A 21,034-nucleotide genomic window follows, 5' to 3' on the forward strand; every position below is an offset into this window, starting at 1 on the left:
ATCGGTAACAGTACTGCTCCCGCAGCTGATATTTAATGCAAGACTAAGTAATCTGAGTGCCCACTGTATGCACCACGCGACAGATAATTGCGATCACCTATGGTAGATATGCACTGTAAAGGGGAGAGGGAAGGTAGGGGCAAGCCTGGAATCGAACTTCGTCAATGCTGCTCGTCGTCGTCGTCACAGTCGTTCCATCGTGGAATTTCACAGCCAGAGCATGGAAATTTGTTCGATGCCTTGTTGCCCTCTCTCCTACTCCCCACTCTCTTCTGTTTTTCTACTGTTTGCACTTCCCTTCCCGCTCACCTGATCAATCTTGGTTACCCGCTCTAGTGTTCGCTCTTCCCTTTTGCACTCTCCTCTCCAGTCATTCCTTCCCTCCCTCCCATCAGCACCTACCCCAACCGTTTTTGTGTTTGTTTGATTTGGATTTGATTTGATTTCGCCAGCAAAGGTTCTTGCTGCTTCTTCTGTTCCTTCTGCTTCTCTCTATTCAGCTCTCTCGGAATCACCACTCTCCCCCTCCACACCATAACTAGCCTTATTCAAATACTCTCTGCACAGTTTCTTGACCTTTTCGCGTGCCGTGTGACGCGGACGCAGTCGCCTTCTCCGTCTCCGTCGTCTACAATTGTAACTGCACATGCGCGCGCCTTGTTCCTCTGCTTCCTCAGGTACCACGACTGCTTCCTCTATTCCTTCTGCTACCTGCCTACCTCTGTTCCCGTTGCTGCTCTTCCTCCGCCCCCAAATTGCCAATTTTGCAGCTTTTGCAGCGCGTCCTCTCCATCTCGGTCTTGCTGCCGAAGCTGTTGCAGTTGTTGCTGCTGCGGAAAATGCGATTGACGGTAATTGGTTGACGTTTGTCTTATTTAAATTTGTTTTCTTTGGGATTTGTTTCCCTACGTCGCTGTCGCTGACGCTGCTGATTCTACTCCCGCTTGGCTCTTGCACGCTCTCATGACTGGATACCCTTCCCTAAAGAGAGAATACGGATTTATGTAGGCTGCTTAACAGAAGGAATTTATCAACATATCACAGGTATATGAAATACTTGTCCAACATACATACAATTAAACTTATGAAACTGATCTTATATACATTTAATTATATCCATTTCACTGGAAATTAATTTCCATATCCCTCCATAAAACTCCGCTGTGAAGTGCATCTACTGTTCGTGGTGGCTGCCAGTGTTCTTTCCGCATTTCTCGTTTCCTTTATGGACTCTTCTCTCAAGCGGCTGCTGCTCTCCGCTCTCTGCTCTTGTCTGTGGTCCGTGGAGCGAGCGGCGTGCAACTTTAATTGAAATGAAATGAGTTTCGTCGATTTGTGTTCTAGGAATTTGTTTTTTGATTGTTTTCTTGTAAATTTGAATGATTATCGAGGCAGTTGTTGCAGCAGCAGTTGTTTCTTCTGCAGTGCAGTTGTTCCTGTTGCTGTTTTGCAGCAGTTGCGCAATTGCAGCACAAGAGAAGTAAACCAAACAAGTCGTTAAGCCTACACCACCCCTCCCACCACGCGCAAGTGTAATTGCAGATCAGATGGATCAAAGACCCTACAACAACACAGAGAGACACATCATTTCAGGTATGTACTACAACTATGTGTGTGTGTGTGTGTGTGTGTGTGAAGAAGGTGTTGTTACAATAGGAATATCACATTGTACTTGTGCAAATAACATGAAAAATGTAGAGAGATGTCTCTCTCTCTCTCTCTCAATGTCCTCTTCTATGGATTGCGTAATTGAGCTGCTGCGGTAACTCTTAATTGTATGGCGGAAGCGTTTTTAGAACTGGGCCAGGACTTGCACACAGAATCAAAAGAAGACAAAGATTAAGAGAAGCCGAACGGCTGCAGCAGAATGGAAGGCAATTTGTTACCGCTATACTCGATATCGCCACGCATCCCGTATATCGCGATAAAGCTGCACGCTAAACGAAGCCACTTCCTCAAATAAACATTCACTGCACCACAGAAAAGAGATGGCAACAGAAGAATAGCAAAGAGCAGCGAGGGAGAGACAGAGAGAGCGAAAGACACAGAGTCCAGAGAGCTGAGAGCTGAGCTGTGGCAAGATTGAAACCGAAACTGATGCGTAGTTTAGGGCGATTTACACACAGTTTAAACAGACATCCCGATACAAATCGCCTAGAAGAGATCTTTCACAGGAGAGGCACAGGTTGGGTGGAGGCAAGGGCAGCTGGGAGGGTTGGCAGCTGCTTGGATGCAGGTTCGGGGCCAGGCCAGGCCAGATATCCAGTCTTCCTGGTGCCATAACTGTAGCAAATGGCTGGCCAACATGCAGGTCTCTTTCATTGCCTTCAGAATCTCTCAGACAGAGAACCTGAGACTCTGGGACCCAAGGGTCTATGGCGTAGGCGTCTGTTGTTGTTATAAATTGCACATTTGATGAGCAGAGAATCGTTTATGGTTTGATTTCGTTCTCCCTCTCCGAACCACCAGCATCAGGCCCACAGCTGTGCGAGATGATCCACACAAAGCAGAGAGCAGTGAGCAGAGAGTCCCCCCCTTCCTTGGTGTCTCACTGCCCGGTGGTTGCATGCGGCTGATTAATTGTGGCAACGTCATAAACGTGATGATATCGCAATATAAGCGCATTTTTCATGTTATTCAATTCGTTGCCCCCAGCTCCAGCTCCAGATACAGTTCCTGCCGCAGCAACAGACAGAGCACCCAGCCCCAAGTAACCGCTTCAAATGGGGACTACAATGTATTTGCATATAGCATTACGGAAGATTTAAACAGCGAACTGGCTTGGAGGAGCCGCAGTCTCTCGATATTGCAACTAATTACGAGTATTAACGCAATTTGGTCTTCATAAAACATTCGGTTCCGCATTGCCATACTATCACATCCCCCATCCCCGGAGCAATTGAGATTTAATTTGATTCTTTGCCCAAACCCGGACAGGTGTCTATGAGGCAGGTGTTTCGCCTCATTGTCTCGGCCAGGAAGCATTTGGCATGCGTGTTCGTTTATTTAAACTGATTTTTTTCGTTTTGTTTCCTCTCACTCACTCCTTCGCTCGGGTTTTCCTTTTCTTTTTAGAAAAACTGCGCAATTTTCACTGATTTTGGTCAGACCGGTGTTTGCTTTTTGTTGTCTCACAACGTTTACATACAGCAATAGTACTTACTATACACTAGACATGTGAGATCACATCGTATATTATAGAGAGAAAATCGTGTCGGGAATTGTTAATTCTTTGTGGCGACTGGGCACGTACCAAGGGAGAACCGAAAATCCATTTTATATCAAAAATATTTATAGAAATTCCTATCGAATTTTTTTTCGATTTGTTGTTCAGGTTTAATAGCTTCGATGGAGTAAAGGGTAATATTCTGCTCGGAAAATAACCTTGTAAAAATGTAACTAAATTCGTTTTTTATAGGTTCATAATAGGCATCAAGCAAAAATAAATTGCCTGGAATCCAACATCTTAAAGTTGCCCAAGTTAAAGGCGATTCCTTTGTATCCCCTTTATAGCTCTGCAAATTTGTAGAACAACTTGTTTTCAGCTCTTTACACACTCCTTGAGCACCATTTACATTGCTTTTTCAACGCTAAATTGTAGAAAATTCCCATTCACATTCCCCATTCGCATTTTCACCTGTTGCCTTGCGTTGCACACTTATGGTCCGATCAGGTAATTGTCGACACAAATGGTTTGCCAGACCATTTACCTTTCATTGGGAATAGTTTCAGACCGCCCGCACGTCCACAACCAGAGACAAGTCAACTTTCAACGTGCTTTTTTTTGCTTTGCATATACATTTATTTTTCTGAGACATTTATTTAGACACAAATACAAGTTAAATATATTTCTATAGTATGTAGTATGTAAGGGGTATGTGTATGGATACGCTCTATTTGTAGGCCATATAAGCTGGGGTTCTTGTTTCAATACAACTAAAATGTACAGACTAAACGACTAAGAGACACTTCGCATTGCCTTTGCCTCTGCATTTGTGTGGTAAAAAGTTGAAAACTAATTGCTAAACGAGAGTTATTCGATTATAGTTGTGTGGATTGCATTCGATCAACAGTTTTGCACAACATCTAAATTATGAGGAGGAAATCGATTTGCATTTTGTTCATTTATAAATTCATTTTAGCTACACTTTAGTTGATTTTGTTGTGGTGTTGTTTGCTGCATAACATTCACTAAATCATTACACGGATAAATAATCGTATTGGTTTTGTGTAATATTTCTTACGCTTTAAGTTACACATTGACATTGCCATTCGGTTTTATATGTGTGTTTATATATAGTTTATGGTTTACAATACATATACATATATTATATTATGTTTGATCTTTATTTTGTGGCTTCTTTTTTTTGTGTTTGAAATTTTCTTGTGTGTTTTTTTACTCGTATTTGACTGAACCGCATGAATGGCTTTTTTCCATTTAATTAATAAAATTGGTTTTCAAGTAATTATTAAATTAAACATAAAATTAAAATCACAATTTTATAGACTTGATGTGTGTGTGTGTGGGGTGTGGGTGTATGTTGGGTCTTTGTGTGTGTGTGTGTGTGTATTGTTGCTGTGTGTTCTCTCAGCATTTCCATACGATTTTTCCATGGACTTCCTTCAATCTCTTCATCAAGGGACTTCCTTCCAGTCTCTTCTTTCTGGGACTTCCTTCTTTTAATCGTTTTCGATTCCATTTAGATATATTCTTGTTGAATATTTCCTTGGAATTGCGTTTTTGTAAGCATTCTCGTCGTCATTCTTGGGGGCATAGCAGGGAAAGGCACAATTCAATGTTAATTAAAAATTGCTGCTGCAAGCTATTTAAATTGGTGAAAGCTGCCAATAGAGAGAGAGAGAGAGGAGATACAAATTAATTTTCCCAGTTTTAATATTCGTTTAGTCTCAAGTCTCAGTTTTTTTTTGTTGCACGAATTTAATAAGGAAAAAACAATCAAAACGCAGCACGATTTGCATTGCCACGCCTCCCCCAAGCAGCCTCCCCGTGTTGTTTTTTGTTGCACCCACCTGCAGGAACACACACAGCGTTCCAAATATAGTTTGTAGTTTTTCCATCTTATTGTTGGTTGGTTGGTTGTTTGTTTGGATTGTAGTTTTTGTAGATCTGTTTTTCTTTTTTTGCTGGGGGTCGATGGCAGCTAGAAACGAGTTGGCAACGAATCATCATCATTAGCATCATCTTTTGCTACTCTTCCTCATCATCATCATTATCATCTTTAGCTACTTCTACATCAAGCATCATCAGCATCAGCATCATCATCATCATCAGAACCCTCCTCTAAAGATACAACGTCGCCTGCTGCCGCTGATCGAAATGATGTATATAGAGCTTCTTCTTGGACTTCTCTTTGGATGGCCGCAAGTCCCACACCAGATTCGATAGGCTTCTGGGCCGTGACAAGCGTCGCGTCTTCTTCTCCGGCAGCTTGTTCGAGTCGCCCGATGTCCGGCCGCCGCTGCGCGACGAATCCAGCGTGCCCTCGCGCGGATTGTGATGGTTATTGCTGCTGGAGCTGCGGCTGTGCGGATGTGGCATCGGCATGACCGGCGCCCCCACCGACGTCAGATAGCCGTGCGCATTCAGAATGCTGCCACACTTGAGCACCACTTCGGGTGGTGTGCCTGGCGATGCGTTGGACGTCGGTACAGCCGCCCCCTTGCCATGTGCTGAGATCGTCGGCGGCGTCATGGGTGTATTATTGTTGTCCGGCGTCAACTGCAGGCTACTGAGGCTCTTGTACCTATGGGAATGGAATAGGATAGGGATGTCGTGTCTGGCAGGATAAAAGCGCATCCTTACCTGATGTGAAACAGCGGCGATTGCGGCTCCAGCGCTTCCTTGGCTGGCAAATGATTGTTGGGCGTCAGCACCTTGCCGTGATGTGGATGCGCGTGTGGATGAGCGTGCGGATGGGAGCTATGCGAATGGTTGTGCATGGAGCCATGATGATGGGCAGCAGCGACCGCAGCAGCCGCTGCATTGGCCACAGCATTCGCTGTATTTCCATTTGGGGTCGTTGCCTGTTGTTGCATCTGCAACTGTTGCTGCTGCTGCTGCTGCTGCAAATGGCTGTGACTGTGACTGTGACTATGGCTGTGACTGTGGCTGTGACTGTGAGTGGTGGCGGTGCCGGTGCCGGTGCCCGTGGAGTTGCCATTGCTGCTGCTGCCGGCACTATGCGCATTGGCATTCTTGATGTAAAGCTTTGGTAGTGTAGGACGCTGACGCTTCTCCGCCGGCTTCTTGCCGGGTATCGTCTCAATGGGCGGCGGCACCGGCTTAATGTCCTCCTGTATATGGCTGTGGTGATAGTGATTCACCATGTGATGGCCATGGCCATGCTGATGCGGATGCTGGTGCTGGTGCTGGTGCGGATGGGTGTGCTGATGCTGATGGCCGGCGCCGTTGCTGCTGCTGTGCTTGTTCGACTCCAGGCTGCTGTAGTTGTTGTTGGCGGCGGCGGCTTGCTGACTCGACTGCTGATGGGTTATGGGTGCGCGGATGAGGCTGCAGTAGTTGCCGCTGCCACTGTCCGTGTGATGTGACTTCAGTGTGGGCGACTCGCAGATGGGCTCGAAGCGCGCCAAACCCTTGGAAAGGGGCGTCAGACCCCGCACATAATCGTAAATATGATCGATCTCATTGTACTCCTCGGCAATTTCGCTATTCAACGCCTGCTGGTGCTGCTTGGACCAGGAGTCACAGCTGGCGCTCTTGCGCAGCACATAGCCGCTCTCCGCCAGACCGCTGGCCATGCCCGCGACCGAGGGCAGCATCACCACGGGCAGCCGATTGCCGCTGCCATTTCGACTGTGGAACTTGGAGTCCTTCTTCTCCTTCTCGCTCAGCTTGAGATCGACGATCTGCAGGCGATCGCGAGCATCCGCCAGCAGGCGTTGCGCCTTCTCCAGGAAGCGCGTATACTCGATAAAGTGCTCCAGCTGCTCCATGTTCTTGACCCGCTGCAGCTTGATCTTCGCATTCAGCGGCACTGGCACCAGATCGGTGTCCTTCTGCAGTGGCAGGGCAAAGATCCGATCGATTTCCACGCATCCCAGCAGCCGCAGTTCAGGCACAAACGGTTGCTTCAGTCCCTTGGGGGCACTGCCATGGACGAGTCTGTGGGGGCCAAGGATTATTATTTATCTACATCCTACAAGGAGGGAAACAAACAATAGACAGCTGCGACACTTACCTCACAATGACTGGCATCCGCTTGAGGAGCAGATTCTTGACGGTGTGCACACCGCTGATGCTGTCCTCGCGCGCTATGGCCGAGAACTTGGCTTTGGTATCGAGTGGCAGATTGATGATCTCGTCCTTGATGTTGCGGCACTGCAGGTACTTGCCGTTGTCGTTCATCGTGGTCAGCAGCTCGCCCGCATGGATGGTGCGGTTCATCTGCTGGCAGCGGAACGTCTCGCGCACCAGGACGCGGGCATTGCGGCGTCGCGACAACTCCAGGACCGAGTCAATGCAGCGCGTGGAGCGCCCATCCTCGCTGAGCAGCTCAAAGTAGCCGCCATAGGTCTCTGGGATGAGCACCTTGGCGCCCACATTGGTGGGCTTGCGACCCTCCTTGATCTTGATGGGTTGCGCGAGGATCTGGTACTTTTTGCCGGCGCTCAGGAAGAGCGCCGTGCTCTGCAGCGAGGGGGCCGATAGCGTGGGCACGCCGAGCGCCTGGTGCTGGCCCTTGAGGATCTTGGCCACCGCCGGCAGCGGTTGCTTGGAGAAGTCGCGCAAGTAGACGGGCGTGGCATCGCCGAAACGGGAGGCGGCCAATATGATTTGGCCATCGGTGGCAGCCATGTCGCGGTTGAAGAACGAGAGCAGTTTGCTGCGCGCCAGTTGAACATTAAATGAGAGTAAATTTCATTGGACTGGCTGACGTAGCTGCTCTCCACCCACGGCTCCCTCCTCGCTTTCGCTTCCGTTACCGCTCGCTTTGCTCTCGTCCTCCTCTGGCTCTGCCTCTTCGTCTTCCTGCAACTCCAACTCCAACTCGCGGGCGTTGGCGTTGGCGTTGATCTGATCCTCGAGTGCGCGCCGCTTGGCCAGCTCCTGTTGGCGCTGTCTCAACAATTGGGCCCCTCGGCTGCAGCAGGCGTGTGCGATGTCTTCGTCGGTGGGCGTGGACGTGGTCGCTGGCGCCCCCGTTGGATGCGGATACTGATTCTGGTTGTGGTGGTTCTGGTTCGTCAGCAGTCGCGTGGATGTCTGCAGAGCGTAGCTGAGATACTGCATTCGGTTCGATTTACTCTCCACCCGCTGGCCACAGTGTGCGAATTTTCTTCAAGTTTGCTGCTGCCGCTATTCCACGCTCTTTAGCTCTCTAGCTGCTTCGGTATCGTCTTCCTTTTGTGTCTGCCTTAGCCGTGCCTCAATTAGTGTCTTTTGAGTTCTGCAATGAAACAATTAAAAGATACAATTAATTAAAATTGCGTAAAAAACTGTGCAAAGCGAATCAACGGTAAAAATGGCAATCGATCTACGATTTCTGTTATTGGTATTTTAATACCATTGAAAATACCACAGAAATGTGCAGTGCTGTCAAATGCTCAAGTTCCTTCTTTTTTTGCAATAAAAAAAGAACAAGCAGAACTCGCGCTGTTTTTTCAACTGCTGCTGCACCAATGGACATTACTTGAATGAAATGTTGGTTACAAATCTCCACTTTTGGCTCGAACTTAAAATATTACTTCGACTCCCGCAGATCAGCCAGAATCCGCATCACATACACGGACAACACAGTGGACACAGGGTGTTATTTATGAGGCCCATAAAGTAAGGAGACGACGACGAAGAAGAAGATGGCAAAGTGCACAAAATGAAAACGCAAGCAGCAAAATGCATGCACACATACATACATATAGAATAGACAAGACGACGACTGCGACAATGCCCCAAACATCCCATTAACAACATTACAGAGGGGCAGGCAGAGTGCGGCAGGAGCCAGAAACGGAGCCGGACAAGGAAGCAGTCGATATGGCCATGGGCCAACAGAGACCGCAGACCGTAGACCGTAGACCGAAGACCAACAAATGGCAAGGCATTAAAAGTACTTAAAGGATATTTGCATATTTTATGGCCAAACATAAATGTGGCTGATTACAAGAGTCCCCAAGACGAGGACAGACATCTGCTATGCCAAGAAGATAGAAGCAGCAGCAACAGCAGCATCGTGTGTGTGTTTGTGTGTGTGCGAGGGCGGCAGGCTGTTTGGCATTCACATTTCCCCCCGCATTCCAGCATTTGCATATGGCATACAGGTGGTGGTGGGAACACTTTGGAGGATTGTGCAACGCATTATAGGGATACGATACGGGCAGATTCACTTCAGCAAATTAGTTGGCAATTAGCAAAGTGGCCGCATCTGCTGGCCAATTGACTATGGCTTTAGCTTTCGGCCTGGGAAGAGTATCCATCCATCCATCTTCTAATTGCTTTTCCATTTGAACTGAAGCGTGCGTCGGATCCCAACTATGGCCAGTGGCAGCATCACCGGAGTAGCAATACCGATGGTTACATTGGGAGCAGTTACAGCATCAACGGCAACAGCAGCAGCAGCAGCGCCAGCCGTAGAGCCCATAAAGCGACGTCTCTGCTCATAAAGCATTTAACGAGCCCTCGGGGCTGGTCGGTTACCCTCGCCCTGTACATCTTCCCGAAACTACACCGAAAACCAGATGCAGCTGGAATTAATATTGGCTCATATAAACTGGCAAAATTTTAGTTTGTCCGACCAAAAGTTATTAAATCTTTTTTAGCCCCCTGGCGTACAGCACAACCCCTGGACTTGGACCATTAACAAGCAACGCGCAAATTTTCCTTGAGCAGAAAATTTAATTGATTTTGTTTTAACTGCTCTGGAATGGAATGGCTTTTCCAGGGCCCTGCGATTATCGAATGCAGCTCTGGGTTTTGCTGTGCTTTGCCCCCGAGCCGAATCCAACCTCAAAATGTGTAGCAAACATTTCGGTTGCTCGTTTCCGTTTTTTTTTGTTTTTGTTTTGTTTTGTTTTTTTCTTATTTCTGTTTAGTGGATCTGCTTTCCAATTAATTGCCAGACAAAGACTGAGACGCCAACACGGTCGGCAATTAATTTTCACCATGGAAAGTACCTTTTCCTGGACAGGAAAGCACATACAAAGGAGAGGGGAACGGACCGGGCGAGTGGAGCGTCTAAGACTTGACAATTCTCACGCTCAACGTGGCCAAAAGCCTTTTTGTAACTTATGTGGAAACGTGACATTTTCTCGGCTACTGGACAAAAATTGATGCCGCAGCCGCATCGCAGAGCAGGAGAGGATTCGATACGGGTCCACAACAGGCATCGCCGACTGGCCGACCGACCGACTTGTTTCCTGGCTTGTACGTGCCTGGATTTTTTCCTGCACTTTTCTGTTTTATTGTCGCTTTTGCCCGCTACCGTTGTATCTCTGCTGTTGTTCTTTTTTCCTTTACTCTCTTTTTGTGTTTCTTTACTTTGCTTTTGTTTTTGTTTTGTGCAAGTTTTAATGTCACACAATGACACAGTTTCACGTGCGGAGTGCTCGTAATTTGTATTTGGCCTCGTCTCGCATTTACGTTGATCTCATCGAAAATGTCTTAATTAATTTGTGCGCCGAGGCGCCCCAACGGGAAAGTGGCACAACAAAGCCGCAGCAGCAGCTGCCACCGCCGTACGGACCACGGACCTGAGGATCCAAACTAAGAAACAAAAAAGAAGAAGCAGGAAATACAGGCGGCAGGCAGAGGTGGAAAGGAAACCCACTTAATTTATGACTGGCACGACACATGCTCGAAAGATGACTTCGCATGAAGCCCCACAAAAGGCTTACAATTTTTTCCTGTAGCTTTTTTTGTATTTCTTTTGTTTTGTTTTGCGGAATCCTTTTCAACATCCTGCCTGTCTGCCTGCCTGTCACAGTAGATGGCCCCGAGTGTCGGCTGCTGCCTGTTGCACTGACTGCCAGGCACCAAGCCCCTGGAGGAACTAGGGTCGCCCCAAGGCGAAACACTTGAGCAAATGAAGCCCCCAAAGAGTCAATATGTGTAAGCGAGTGCTGCATATCGGGGCAGCACAGGGAGAGTTATTTATGCTTATGACAGATATGTATGAACATATGTAACCCAAGACGCAGCTCGTGCACATAATGAGATACGCAACAGCTTCAAAAAATAAACCCAAAAGCAGCAACTGCAACACGAAGAGAACGAAACGGAAAGCAGAAGGATAGAAATGGAAAAGCAAAAGGAAGCGGAAAAGAATAATCGACTAGTCGATGCGCTGTACCTAAAAGCATATCGATGTATGTAGTTTAATTAATCAAATCGATGTTGGGGCATGGAGTGTGATGTTTTTTCTTTGTTCTTCCGCAATATAATTAATTAAATAAAGCAAAGGCTGTATTTCCTTCTCCCCCTCCAAATAATTCGGTTCGTTGCGGTGTATCGATAGAGTATCGGTAATTATTTGTTGGCTAATTGCTGGGATCACAAAAGGTCACACCATAGTTTTGTGCGCGCTTTTCACAACCGTTGCTCCGTTTCCGCGTGTGAAAGTGAACAGTTTTTTTATTTTTTGTTCTATTTTTTAGTAGTGTCGAAATGCAGTAACCAAATGGAATAGCATATCTTGGTGCTACCCTAGGGGCACACAGGCTGCTGGCTAAATAAAAGGAGTCGAAGGCAAGTGCGATAAAAGCAACGTCAAAAGGATTAGGGCTGTGCAGCTGTAAATCCATGTATTTCCGCGTGTGTGTGTGTGCGAGTGCAAACAGAACATGTCTGCGCATAGGTGGGTGGCGTGACTTGGCATGGCGTTGCCTTTGGCTTTTGTTTGTCCCGAACAAAAGCCAGAACTAGCAAAAGGGGAAAGAAAGGCACAGAGGGATCGCCAGGAGTGGCAAAGGAAGTAGAAAAGGAAAAGTGTAAGGAGCACGACCTGCTTGTAAACCAAAGAGCTCATAAAAGGAAACACCCATACATGCATTTTGGCACAGAGTGTGGGCCGTGGGGGCATGTGTGTGTGGCACATTAATCACACTAAAGAGTTTTACAAAATGCAACCCAACTTCGAAGCGGACTGCACTGCCATAGAGGGAGAACCCGCAAGATTTTTTCAGCTGTAGTTGTAGTTGTAGCTGTAGCCTTTGCTGTTGTCACCACTTTAAGCTGCGGCTTAAAAATCGTACACCGTCGCTGGAAAGCCGCTTAGTCGGTAGCGGCTAGGAATCCGCGTCGCCCTACGTCAACGCCAGCACTTGACGTCGCTGCCAGCGTTCCCCCCTCTCCTGACACCACACAAGGTGTTTTGATGGAAGGGTGATCCAGCCCCAGAGAGCACTCTCAAGGTATGCTTGTAGGTGCCTAATTTGAGGACAAAGAGAGAGCGAGGAAGGCAAAATAAGAAACCCCAACCACACCGCATACAAATGCACCTTGCTAACTCCTTCCTACGCTCTCCAATTATACTCCTCCTACAACTCGCCACTCTCTCTCTTACTACACACCACTCCCTCTCCACTCTCCCCGCTTTTTGATATTCCTCATACATAAATGCACTACTCCTGCCGTGGCGACGTTTTTTATGGTTCTTCTCTTTGTTCGTTTTTCTTTATTTGATTTCATTTCCTTTCTGTCAAGCATTTTTCTGTGGTGCATAAGGAGCACCTTCTTCAGCCACAGCTTCCAGCGCTCGCTCCAACTCTCCACTCCTTCCTTCCACTCTCTCAACTCTTGACTCTTTTCTTCCAACTCCCTACTTCAGCTCTCAGTTGCCTTATTATGTCGTTCTTAGCACTTTTGATTACTTTTTATCCGCTTTGGCCGCGGGTTTCATAGCTTACAGCTTTGTGGCTTATATTATCCCCTATCCCCCTATCAATGTCCCCCTCCGCCAAACCCACCTCTCGACGTGACTAATGACGTGGTTGGACCCTGGACAACGCTAGAGTTTGTTTAGTCTCCATCTCTAGACTCCACTCCACTCCACCCCTCCCTTCCTCGTGATGTAAATAAATGAAATAATATTCTGCTGGTCTGGTTGTCGCGCCATGAAAAATTAACGCCGACTGTTCCATTCTTGGGTGCTTTTTGTTTCGCTTTTATCTCCCTTATTTTCTTCCCTCAATTTTTCTTCGTTTTATTTTTTTGCACGCTTTTGGTTCTGTTGCGATATTTGCTTTCATTTGTCAAGTGTTGCAAAACGTTCTTGTTGCTTGGGTTTTTGCAATTCTCTACAATTTGTATGTGGCGGTGCAACTCTCCACAATTTGTTGGTGTAGGTGCAACTCTCTACAATTTGTAGGTACGCGTAAAAGAAATGAAATATATCAATGATCTTTTACCATACCAGACAGATCTACGATCCTTTGAAATTGCTAATAGAAAAAACGCAGTAAATTATCCCATTGAGAGCATTACCATCTACGCTCTCGCCGTAGGAATAGTTTTCCCTGCGAGAATGTTTGGTTGCCTTTTCACTATTCTCGGGGAACATAAAAGTGTAAATGTGTGTGCGCAAGTGTGTGCTGTGGCCAATGGACAGTGGGGGAAAACGTCTCTTTGTGACTCTGGTGCTCGACAGTTGGTATTTGAAATGCATTAATCACCAGCAAGCCATAAAAATCCTAGTGCTTTAACTGGACGAAAAACAAGATAAATAGCCCGTAAATAGATTTTTCCCAGACATACGTAGATGTGGATCGAATGACAGAATGACGGGGCAAATAAAAATGAAGCGAATGATATACGATCGGGTATATTCACTTGAGCAATTGCCTGACATTTAACCAAAAATACTCAAATGATTAACCCACTGAAAATTCCCATTCCCTCATTGCAGGTGATGATCACAGTGCCCTCGCGATAAGTTAAAAACCAAAATGCTAAACAATGCGTATTCCATGGCCGATAATTTCCATTCATAGTCGTAAAGTCGAAACTCTGGGAGAATACTCATAAGATTGTGCACAGCCCTGCCCCACGCCAGCTACCTATGCGAAACGGGTATGTAAATGTGCTTTTTGTTGTCTTACTATAGGCATTGCCACCTGATTAATTTGCGTACTGCGAGTCGTATGATGTAGCGGCAATCTTATATAAAATCTGTTATCAAACTGAATCAAAACAAAGATATCCACCGTTGAAATTCAAACATATTCGAGTCTTATACCTTCGAAACGTACTGCTTGTTTTTGTCTTATTTGTATCTCTGTGCATATTTGATTCGATGCCAAAATTGAATGAACAGTCGCTGGAGAGACGCGCCCAATAATTTCCCAATCCATAATCATCGACAGAAGTAGCGGCAGCTGGCTAAATGGGTAAATGGCAGCGGGGGCTGGCAATTAAAATGCAAAGCCACAAAACCTCTCAAAGGGTACAAAAACAAAAAAAAAGATTATTAGTAGTAGTGCCTCGCATGACGTTGATGAGGAGGAGCTGCCTTTGCGGATGATATGTTGTTTTTTATTGAAATGTCGACATGCTTACTAATCAACAAAATGAAACGAAACGAAACGAAACGGTCAAAAAGAGTGGGGAAATATGCAATCAAGAAGTATGAGTAGAACTTGTCATACATTTCATTCTTTTTGGGGTTCTTTTTTCCCCCTTTGATTAATCATGCGCTGAATGCACAAACGACAGAGGAGCACGAGGTAACGACATACACGACACACAGGAAATCGAAACCGAAATGCAGCGACAGTTGACTTGAAACTTATTTGGTTCGAAAGAACCTCTTACCCCATATAAGAGATCCCCTCCCCTCCTGTTGTGTGTGTGTCAAAGAACCGTTGGCTTTGGCCTTTTGAAGTCTCCTCCCAGCACTCTCCACACACTCCACACTCCACACTCTACACAAGTTCTCGGGTTCTCTATGAAGTTCATTGAGCATTCAATCGGTTGACTTCTTTAATTTATGCCCTGCGAGTGTTTATTGTTTGCATATTCTTTTTCTGGCGATTCTTTACGTGACGCCGACACTTTTCTTCTTCCATGGGGTCGTCCGTTATTCTTCTTCGTTTATGGCTCTCTGCTAAGAGAAGCAATGAAAGTTTTCGTTTCGTTGGTTATTGTAAAAGGGAAATCCCTTTTTTGGTTGGGGGAGAGCCAGAGACCATAGACCAGAGCCCCGTTTTGGCATTTGTTGCAGCTTTTCTAGGGCTGGGCCGCCTGTTGACTCTAACACTGACACTGGATCGGGGACTGGGACTGGGACTTGGGCTTGGCCCTACATCCATCTATTCAACCTTCCATACGGTACGAGGATGGGCTCTCTATTGACCCAGAAAATGAGATACAATAAGAAAATGTTGCGCCCGTCTTTCTTTTTTGTTTTGTTAGTGAAATTTTGAAATGTCTCTTGAGATATGATGATGATGTTGATGATTTCCATGCGTTGGCGTTGGCTTTGGCTTTGGCTTTGGCTTTGAGTGATGCGGGAATTGCAGCTGCATTAAGTTGTCAGTCCTGAGTGGACAGGGGGGAGAGCCCTCATTGAAGATAACCGATAATTAATGGCCTTAAAAAGATATTCTTTAGGGGGGAAAAGTTGATGGCAAAGGAAAGGTTCTGTTGAGAGTTTAGTGTGGGTTTTATAACTGTTCAAAGGTAATGTGATGCGGGATTTTACAGCTTTTCGCGGGGTTCTATTGATTGATACTTTCTGCTTCTGTTTAAACTTTAAAGGGATCTTGGGAATTAAATGAAGTTAACAACTGTTTGGGTTCAATATTTTCTACAGAACATAAATAAAAATAAAAATGTCCCTTAAATTATATTAATTAACATTTACAACTGTCTCTAAATGTCTTAAACAGATTTACAACAGTTCCCTCCCCCAGCCAAATCGATTACATCGGGGCCCTCCCCCGCCATCATTAAAAACGATTCACCGGATCGGTAAACCATGCGACACCCAAACACAATAAATCTCTCTCTGCCCACCCACCAAATAAAAAACACTTTATTAATATCCCAACCCATATTTAACCCAATTTCCAGAGCATGACGCTAATTGTATTTTAACTATTATTGGGCCCCTCTTCATGGCTTACCTATGGACAGTGTTTACACAGTGCCACAAAATCGAAATCCACGAAATTTGCCGTTAAATGCACACTTTTTGCTGTAGATTTATCAATTAACACACACAAACAAACACAACCATGGATAAAAGCTGCGAACTCTCTTTTGGACACACTCTTTTTTGTTGCTCTATGTTGCGCTTTCGTTGTACAAGTATTTCGTAATATTTGCTGGATATTTCTTTTGTTTTGCTTCACTGGATTCTTTTACTTTCACACTGTGACGAAACGTTGGAAATTTGCATAAAAAACGAAACGAATTTGCTGTGCAGAAGAGAAAGAGTATCGCTCTCGTATCTCGTTGTGTGGGCAGACGACGACGACGACGACGACGACGCGCACGCGCACAAAATTCTCTCTTTGATTTTTTCTGTTGTTGCCTTGGCCTTTGAGCAGCACTCCACACTGGTAACCCTGTCCCGAACAAGCGAAAGAAACCGAACCGGTCGGAGCGACGTGCTCCAAGCTAATGAAAACCCCAAGTTCTGACTTTGAGCCGAGAACCAGAGCTCTGGCTTTAAGCTGCTGCCGCTGCCGCTGCCGCTGCCTCAGTCGCAGTCGCTGCCTCAGCTGGCTTCGCTGTTACGTGCGGACTCGTTTAACAGAGCTGAACTCTGTTGCACAGAGCAGAGTAGAAATGTTGTTCTGTGAGAAGAAGAGATTCTCCCGATCCCAGAGAGATCCCACAGACAGATATTTGCCCTCCCGGATAAACAGTTGTTTAATAGTTTTCTTTGAATTTTGACCATTTTTTGTTGTTGTTGTTAATGTTTCTTCGGGCTGCTGCTGGCGCTGTTACTTCTCGTTTGATTTGTTTGCTGAGAAATGCGACTCTTTCGCTGGTTCCCTGGCCTCCCCCTATCCCTCTCACTTCATCTCTATTTTTGGTGTAGACTTTGTTTGTTAGCAGGTATTTAAATTTCATTAACATTTGCGCCTGACTGCCCCTGCCCCTGCCCCTGCCCCTTCCGCTCCTCCTTCGGAAGAAGAAAGGTCTCTTCTTTCTGTGTGTCAACCTTTATTTGACTCGGGGGAATCGTAATATCATATTCTCTTTCGTTTTCCGAGCTCCTCCTTTGTGGTGCGTGTGAATTTTTTATGGTTCATTAAAATTAAAAGCAGAGTTTTGCTTTTGCCTTTGCTTTTGCTTTTTTTCTTTCTCTCAGTTTTATTTATAGCAGCCGATTGGCATTTCGTTGAGGCGTCCGACTGTGGGAGACTTCTGTCGAATCTTAGTTGAGCCAATGAACCCCCCAGGAGGTAAGCAGATCCAATGAGTTATAGGCCATGAAAGAACTTGGCAGTTGTCAGCTGTCCCGTCAAAATGATATCTAGAATTGGGGGAACTGGGGTAACATATTTTGTGGAATATTTTAGAATTATAATTAAACAAAAATCTCTTTGGGGATAGTCTGTTGCTGTAATACATTTTTGTACAGTGTAGAATGCCCATAGAGGGATATGCAGAGAGAGAGAGAGACTGTCACAGGCATGATTTACGATAACATAACTCTAGAATATTCAATCACGGTGCGCACACACACACACACACACCAAAGCACACTCCTCCCCATTCCACCGCTGCAGATCCCGAACAGAAACCTTTTTCAAAATGCCGCAAGGCCAGAGCCATCAAAAGACTCGTAAAAAAAAGGCAAACCATGAAATATGAGCACAAATTATGAACAGACATCACGTCAAAGGATTAACAAGACCACAAAGATCTTTCTTTCTTCGGTTTTGGTTTTTTTCTTCGTTGTTTTGTTGGTATTTATATTGCTGGGATTTCAAGGAAGTCAAGTTGGTGTCAGTGCGCGGGGTCCGGCGGGGTTGGCTTCATCTTCGAACCATAAAAACATCCACATGATAAAAATCTAACAAAGTTGGCCTTTACGCTTTATATTTAGCTGGGCGCGTTAAATGGTCAACACCCAGAAACGTTGGCCCTTTGAAGTTGGCCCTCTTTTAAATGCAGATGTTGTGCGTTGATTAAATATTGCTTTTTAATTTCTTTTATGCGCCGTTTTTTAAATGCATAGCCAATGCACGGCAGTGTGAGAGAAATGCATAGGAAAAGATTTGATTTGATTTAATGTTTTGCGGATGCCGAGCACGTAACGTTGGATAATAAAACGAAGAAAAAAAGAACATTAATAAAATTGAAAAAGAAGAAAGGGGAGGGTGGCTTTGGGAGAAATACCCTGCAGAAGCATTGGGCATCTTAGCCAGAAGGTTTAGCCAGTAATAATCATGGCAACAGCAGTGTTTTTGGACAGACGGCTAGGCGTGGCCCTCACACAGAGAAAAAGATAATGAAAGGTTGCCTGCACTAAAAAAACACTCATTCTTGGTTGGCACTCTCTTATCAAATTCAAGTTTGTGGCCTCAGTCTTTCGTAATTCCTCTCTCTCTCCGCCTGTGTTCTTATCAAATTTGTGGAAATCATTGAAGCTTATAACGGTTGAGGGAGCAGGGAAAGGGGAATTTATCAGGAAACGGTTGTTGTCGGCCGATTTGCATAACACACAAAGAGAGAGAGAGAGAGAGAGAGAGAGACGGCAACCAAATAAATCTCCAAGCATTTTGCGTCTTTGTGCGTGCGCCCACACAGTGCAGATCTTCATCATCATCCGTATCTCTCCACTCTCCCGGCACTTCTCTCCACCCCACTCTCTTGCACACATGCAAATGAGACAGCAAAGCAGAGCAGGCGCAGGAGTGGCAGGCAGAGTGGAAGAGACAGTCACAAACTGCGATCTAAAATTAGCTGCAACTTTTGTTAGGCTTCAACGACTTTGCTTGCACTTTTTTCTCTTCTCCCCTCTTCTTTTTTGCTGTGCCTTTCTTTGGAAAGCTTGTCCGTCCGCTCGTCCGCCGGTACGTGCGTCCCGCCTGTTGATTGATTGCCTGGGCCGTGGGCCCGGTCTTGGGCCTACTGCAGATGCGGGCTGGGTCTTCCCTGAATGGAACGCAACTCTCGTGCGGGCTTAACCTTTGTGCACTCTGCTGTTGCCCCTCTCGCTTTGTTCCCTCTTTTCCGTTATCTCTGTCTCTCTCCGACACTGTCTCCACTCTTTATCTTTGCTTTAGATTTGACTGCGCGCGGTCTCTTTCGGCTCTTTGAGTTTTACGCTTAATTTGGCTTTGATTGATGTTTTAGTGTTTGATTCGGACGAAAAGTTAGTTAGAGCGGGGGGCGGTTCACTGAACTTTCGTGCGCGGCACTGCAGTCCAGCGAGGGTTGCCTGAAAAGTGTCTTAACAATCTCCCCTTCACTTTTTCAAACATTTACATGTGACTCCCTCAATGCCCCCCTCATAAATCTGAACATTCTGCGGCTGACTCAACTCAACTTGCATTCTTTGCCGGTTCTGTCTGCCTCTCTGTCTTCCTATCTCCGTTTCCACATCTACCTGTCGCTGTGCTGCCTGCCAGCATACCGCACACATTTATTTATCAACCAAACAGCTGACCCACTTTGACGCTGAAACTGTTGACTGCCCTTTTGTGATTTGGACACAGGTTGGAGAGCAATTAATTACATTACAAGCCAAGCCAACTCTCCAAGCTCCCCTGTACAACTACAACTACATTTACAAACAACAACAACAATGAGAATTGTTAACAGCACCAAAAGCAGGCGTCAATCAATCAGCCAACAACATTTCTGCCACAGTCAATGGCCTCTGTGCGGAGTTGGAGCTGGAACCAGTGGGGTGGGGGATAGGAGTCCACTCCGATTGCGACTTCACGCTCCAGGTGCCATTATCATTATTTATTTGGTGCGACAAACGTTTCGCCTCCAATTAGGGCAAGAAACGCGAACATTTTTCATTCTCTACGGAACAGGAATGGGGCGAAGGGAGGAGGGAGGAAGAATGGTGGAGGAACATCTGAAAGTTGCCAATTTGGCTTTCGTTTTCGGTTCACTTATGGCCATGATGCCATTCCCATGTATTGGGTGAAAAGTTCTCATGCTACTTTCGGTTCAACGACAGTCGTTAGACATATTTCAGCCTCTCTCTCTATCTCTCTCTGGGCCTTAATAGGGCTGCCAACTGGCTGGAACAATGCCCTGTTATGGTTTCCCGGTAACAAGGATGATGGCTACCCGCTAGAGGCAGGCAGAAAGGTGGATTTTCGTATTCAAATGCGAGCAAACATGAGCAGCATCCGCATCCTCCGCAAGAACCAAGCAAAAAATAAAAAGGAACAAGGAAAAACCAAGGGCAGGCTCCACAAAACAAATAAAAATTCGCCATAAAACTGAGCAGGCTAAGGTAGAGGAATTGCGACTAGATGGATATCCTCTAAAAACAGATATATTGGTGGCAAAATAAACTAACTATAATTAAGCTCGGGGTTTCGTTAATAAACGGTTTATAAATGATTTAGAAGCCTTTTCTTGCATCCTCTACTCTGCTGAATTGACTTAGATCCCGAGTATACCCTTTGTTTATGCCGAGGGTATCACAAGAAGTAAACTCTCCAAAAAATAAACGAAACGAAATGAAACGAAACGAAACGAAGAAACGACTTTTGGCATCACGTTTCACGAATTCGCAGCAGAACACGCCGCCGCTTCTGACTTGACTCCGATTCCCGGACTTCATCTCCATCTCCAACGTCCAACGTCTCCTATTCCGACTCCAATTCCGACTTCTCGCTTGGCACATTAAAAGAAAACAAAAGCCGAGAAACACCCAAAAGAAGAAGCACAGCGAGGGAGAGAGCGAGGAATAGAGAGCCAAAGCAATAAGTAAAAGTTGCTGGCTGAAAAACAAGAGGAAGGAAGGAGGAAGAAGCTGCCGCGAAGCATCTCTCTGTAATGTATGCTCCGCTCCGTCTCCTCGATTGTTTGACTGCCTTTCCCGCTCCCGCTCCTGTTCCACTCTTCTTCAAGCTC

The 21,034-nt window shown here is 45.9% G+C and overlaps 1 protein-coding gene across 3 annotated transcripts in view; it reads right to left on the bottom strand.

Annotated features, from left to right (window-relative positions):
- Positions 1–3,929: 3,929 nt before the first annotated feature.
- LOC117592551 overlaps positions 3,930–21,034 on the bottom strand; it is a 57,803-nt gene continuing 40,698 nt past the window's right edge. Inside the window, exons 3-7 of one of the 3 annotated variants that reach the window (XM_034286444.1) lie at positions 7,221–8,429; positions 5,825–7,144; positions 5,299–5,765; positions 5,032–5,267; positions 3,930–4,842 (exon numbers count right to left, since the gene is read on the bottom strand). In XM_034286444.1, coding sequence (XP_034142335.1) covers positions 5,303–5,765; positions 5,825–7,144; positions 7,221–7,837 — 2,400 coding nt within the window. In that variant the 5' untranslated portion in view covers positions 7,838–8,429 and the 3' untranslated portion in view covers positions 3,930–4,842; positions 5,032–5,267; positions 5,299–5,302. Of the gene's footprint in view, positions 4,843–5,031; positions 5,766–5,824; positions 7,145–7,220; positions 8,430–16,098; positions 16,593–21,034 lie in introns of those variants that run through there. The other 2 variants (XM_034286429.1, XM_034286435.1) reach the window with 2 other exon arrangements.

The sequence above is a fragment of the Drosophila guanche genome, unplaced genomic scaffold (assembly GCF_900245975.1).
Source record: "Drosophila guanche unplaced genomic scaffold, DGUA_6, whole genome shotgun sequence".
In the NCBI taxonomy this organism is placed as follows: Eukaryota; Metazoa; Arthropoda; class Insecta; order Diptera; family Drosophilidae; genus Drosophila; species Drosophila guanche.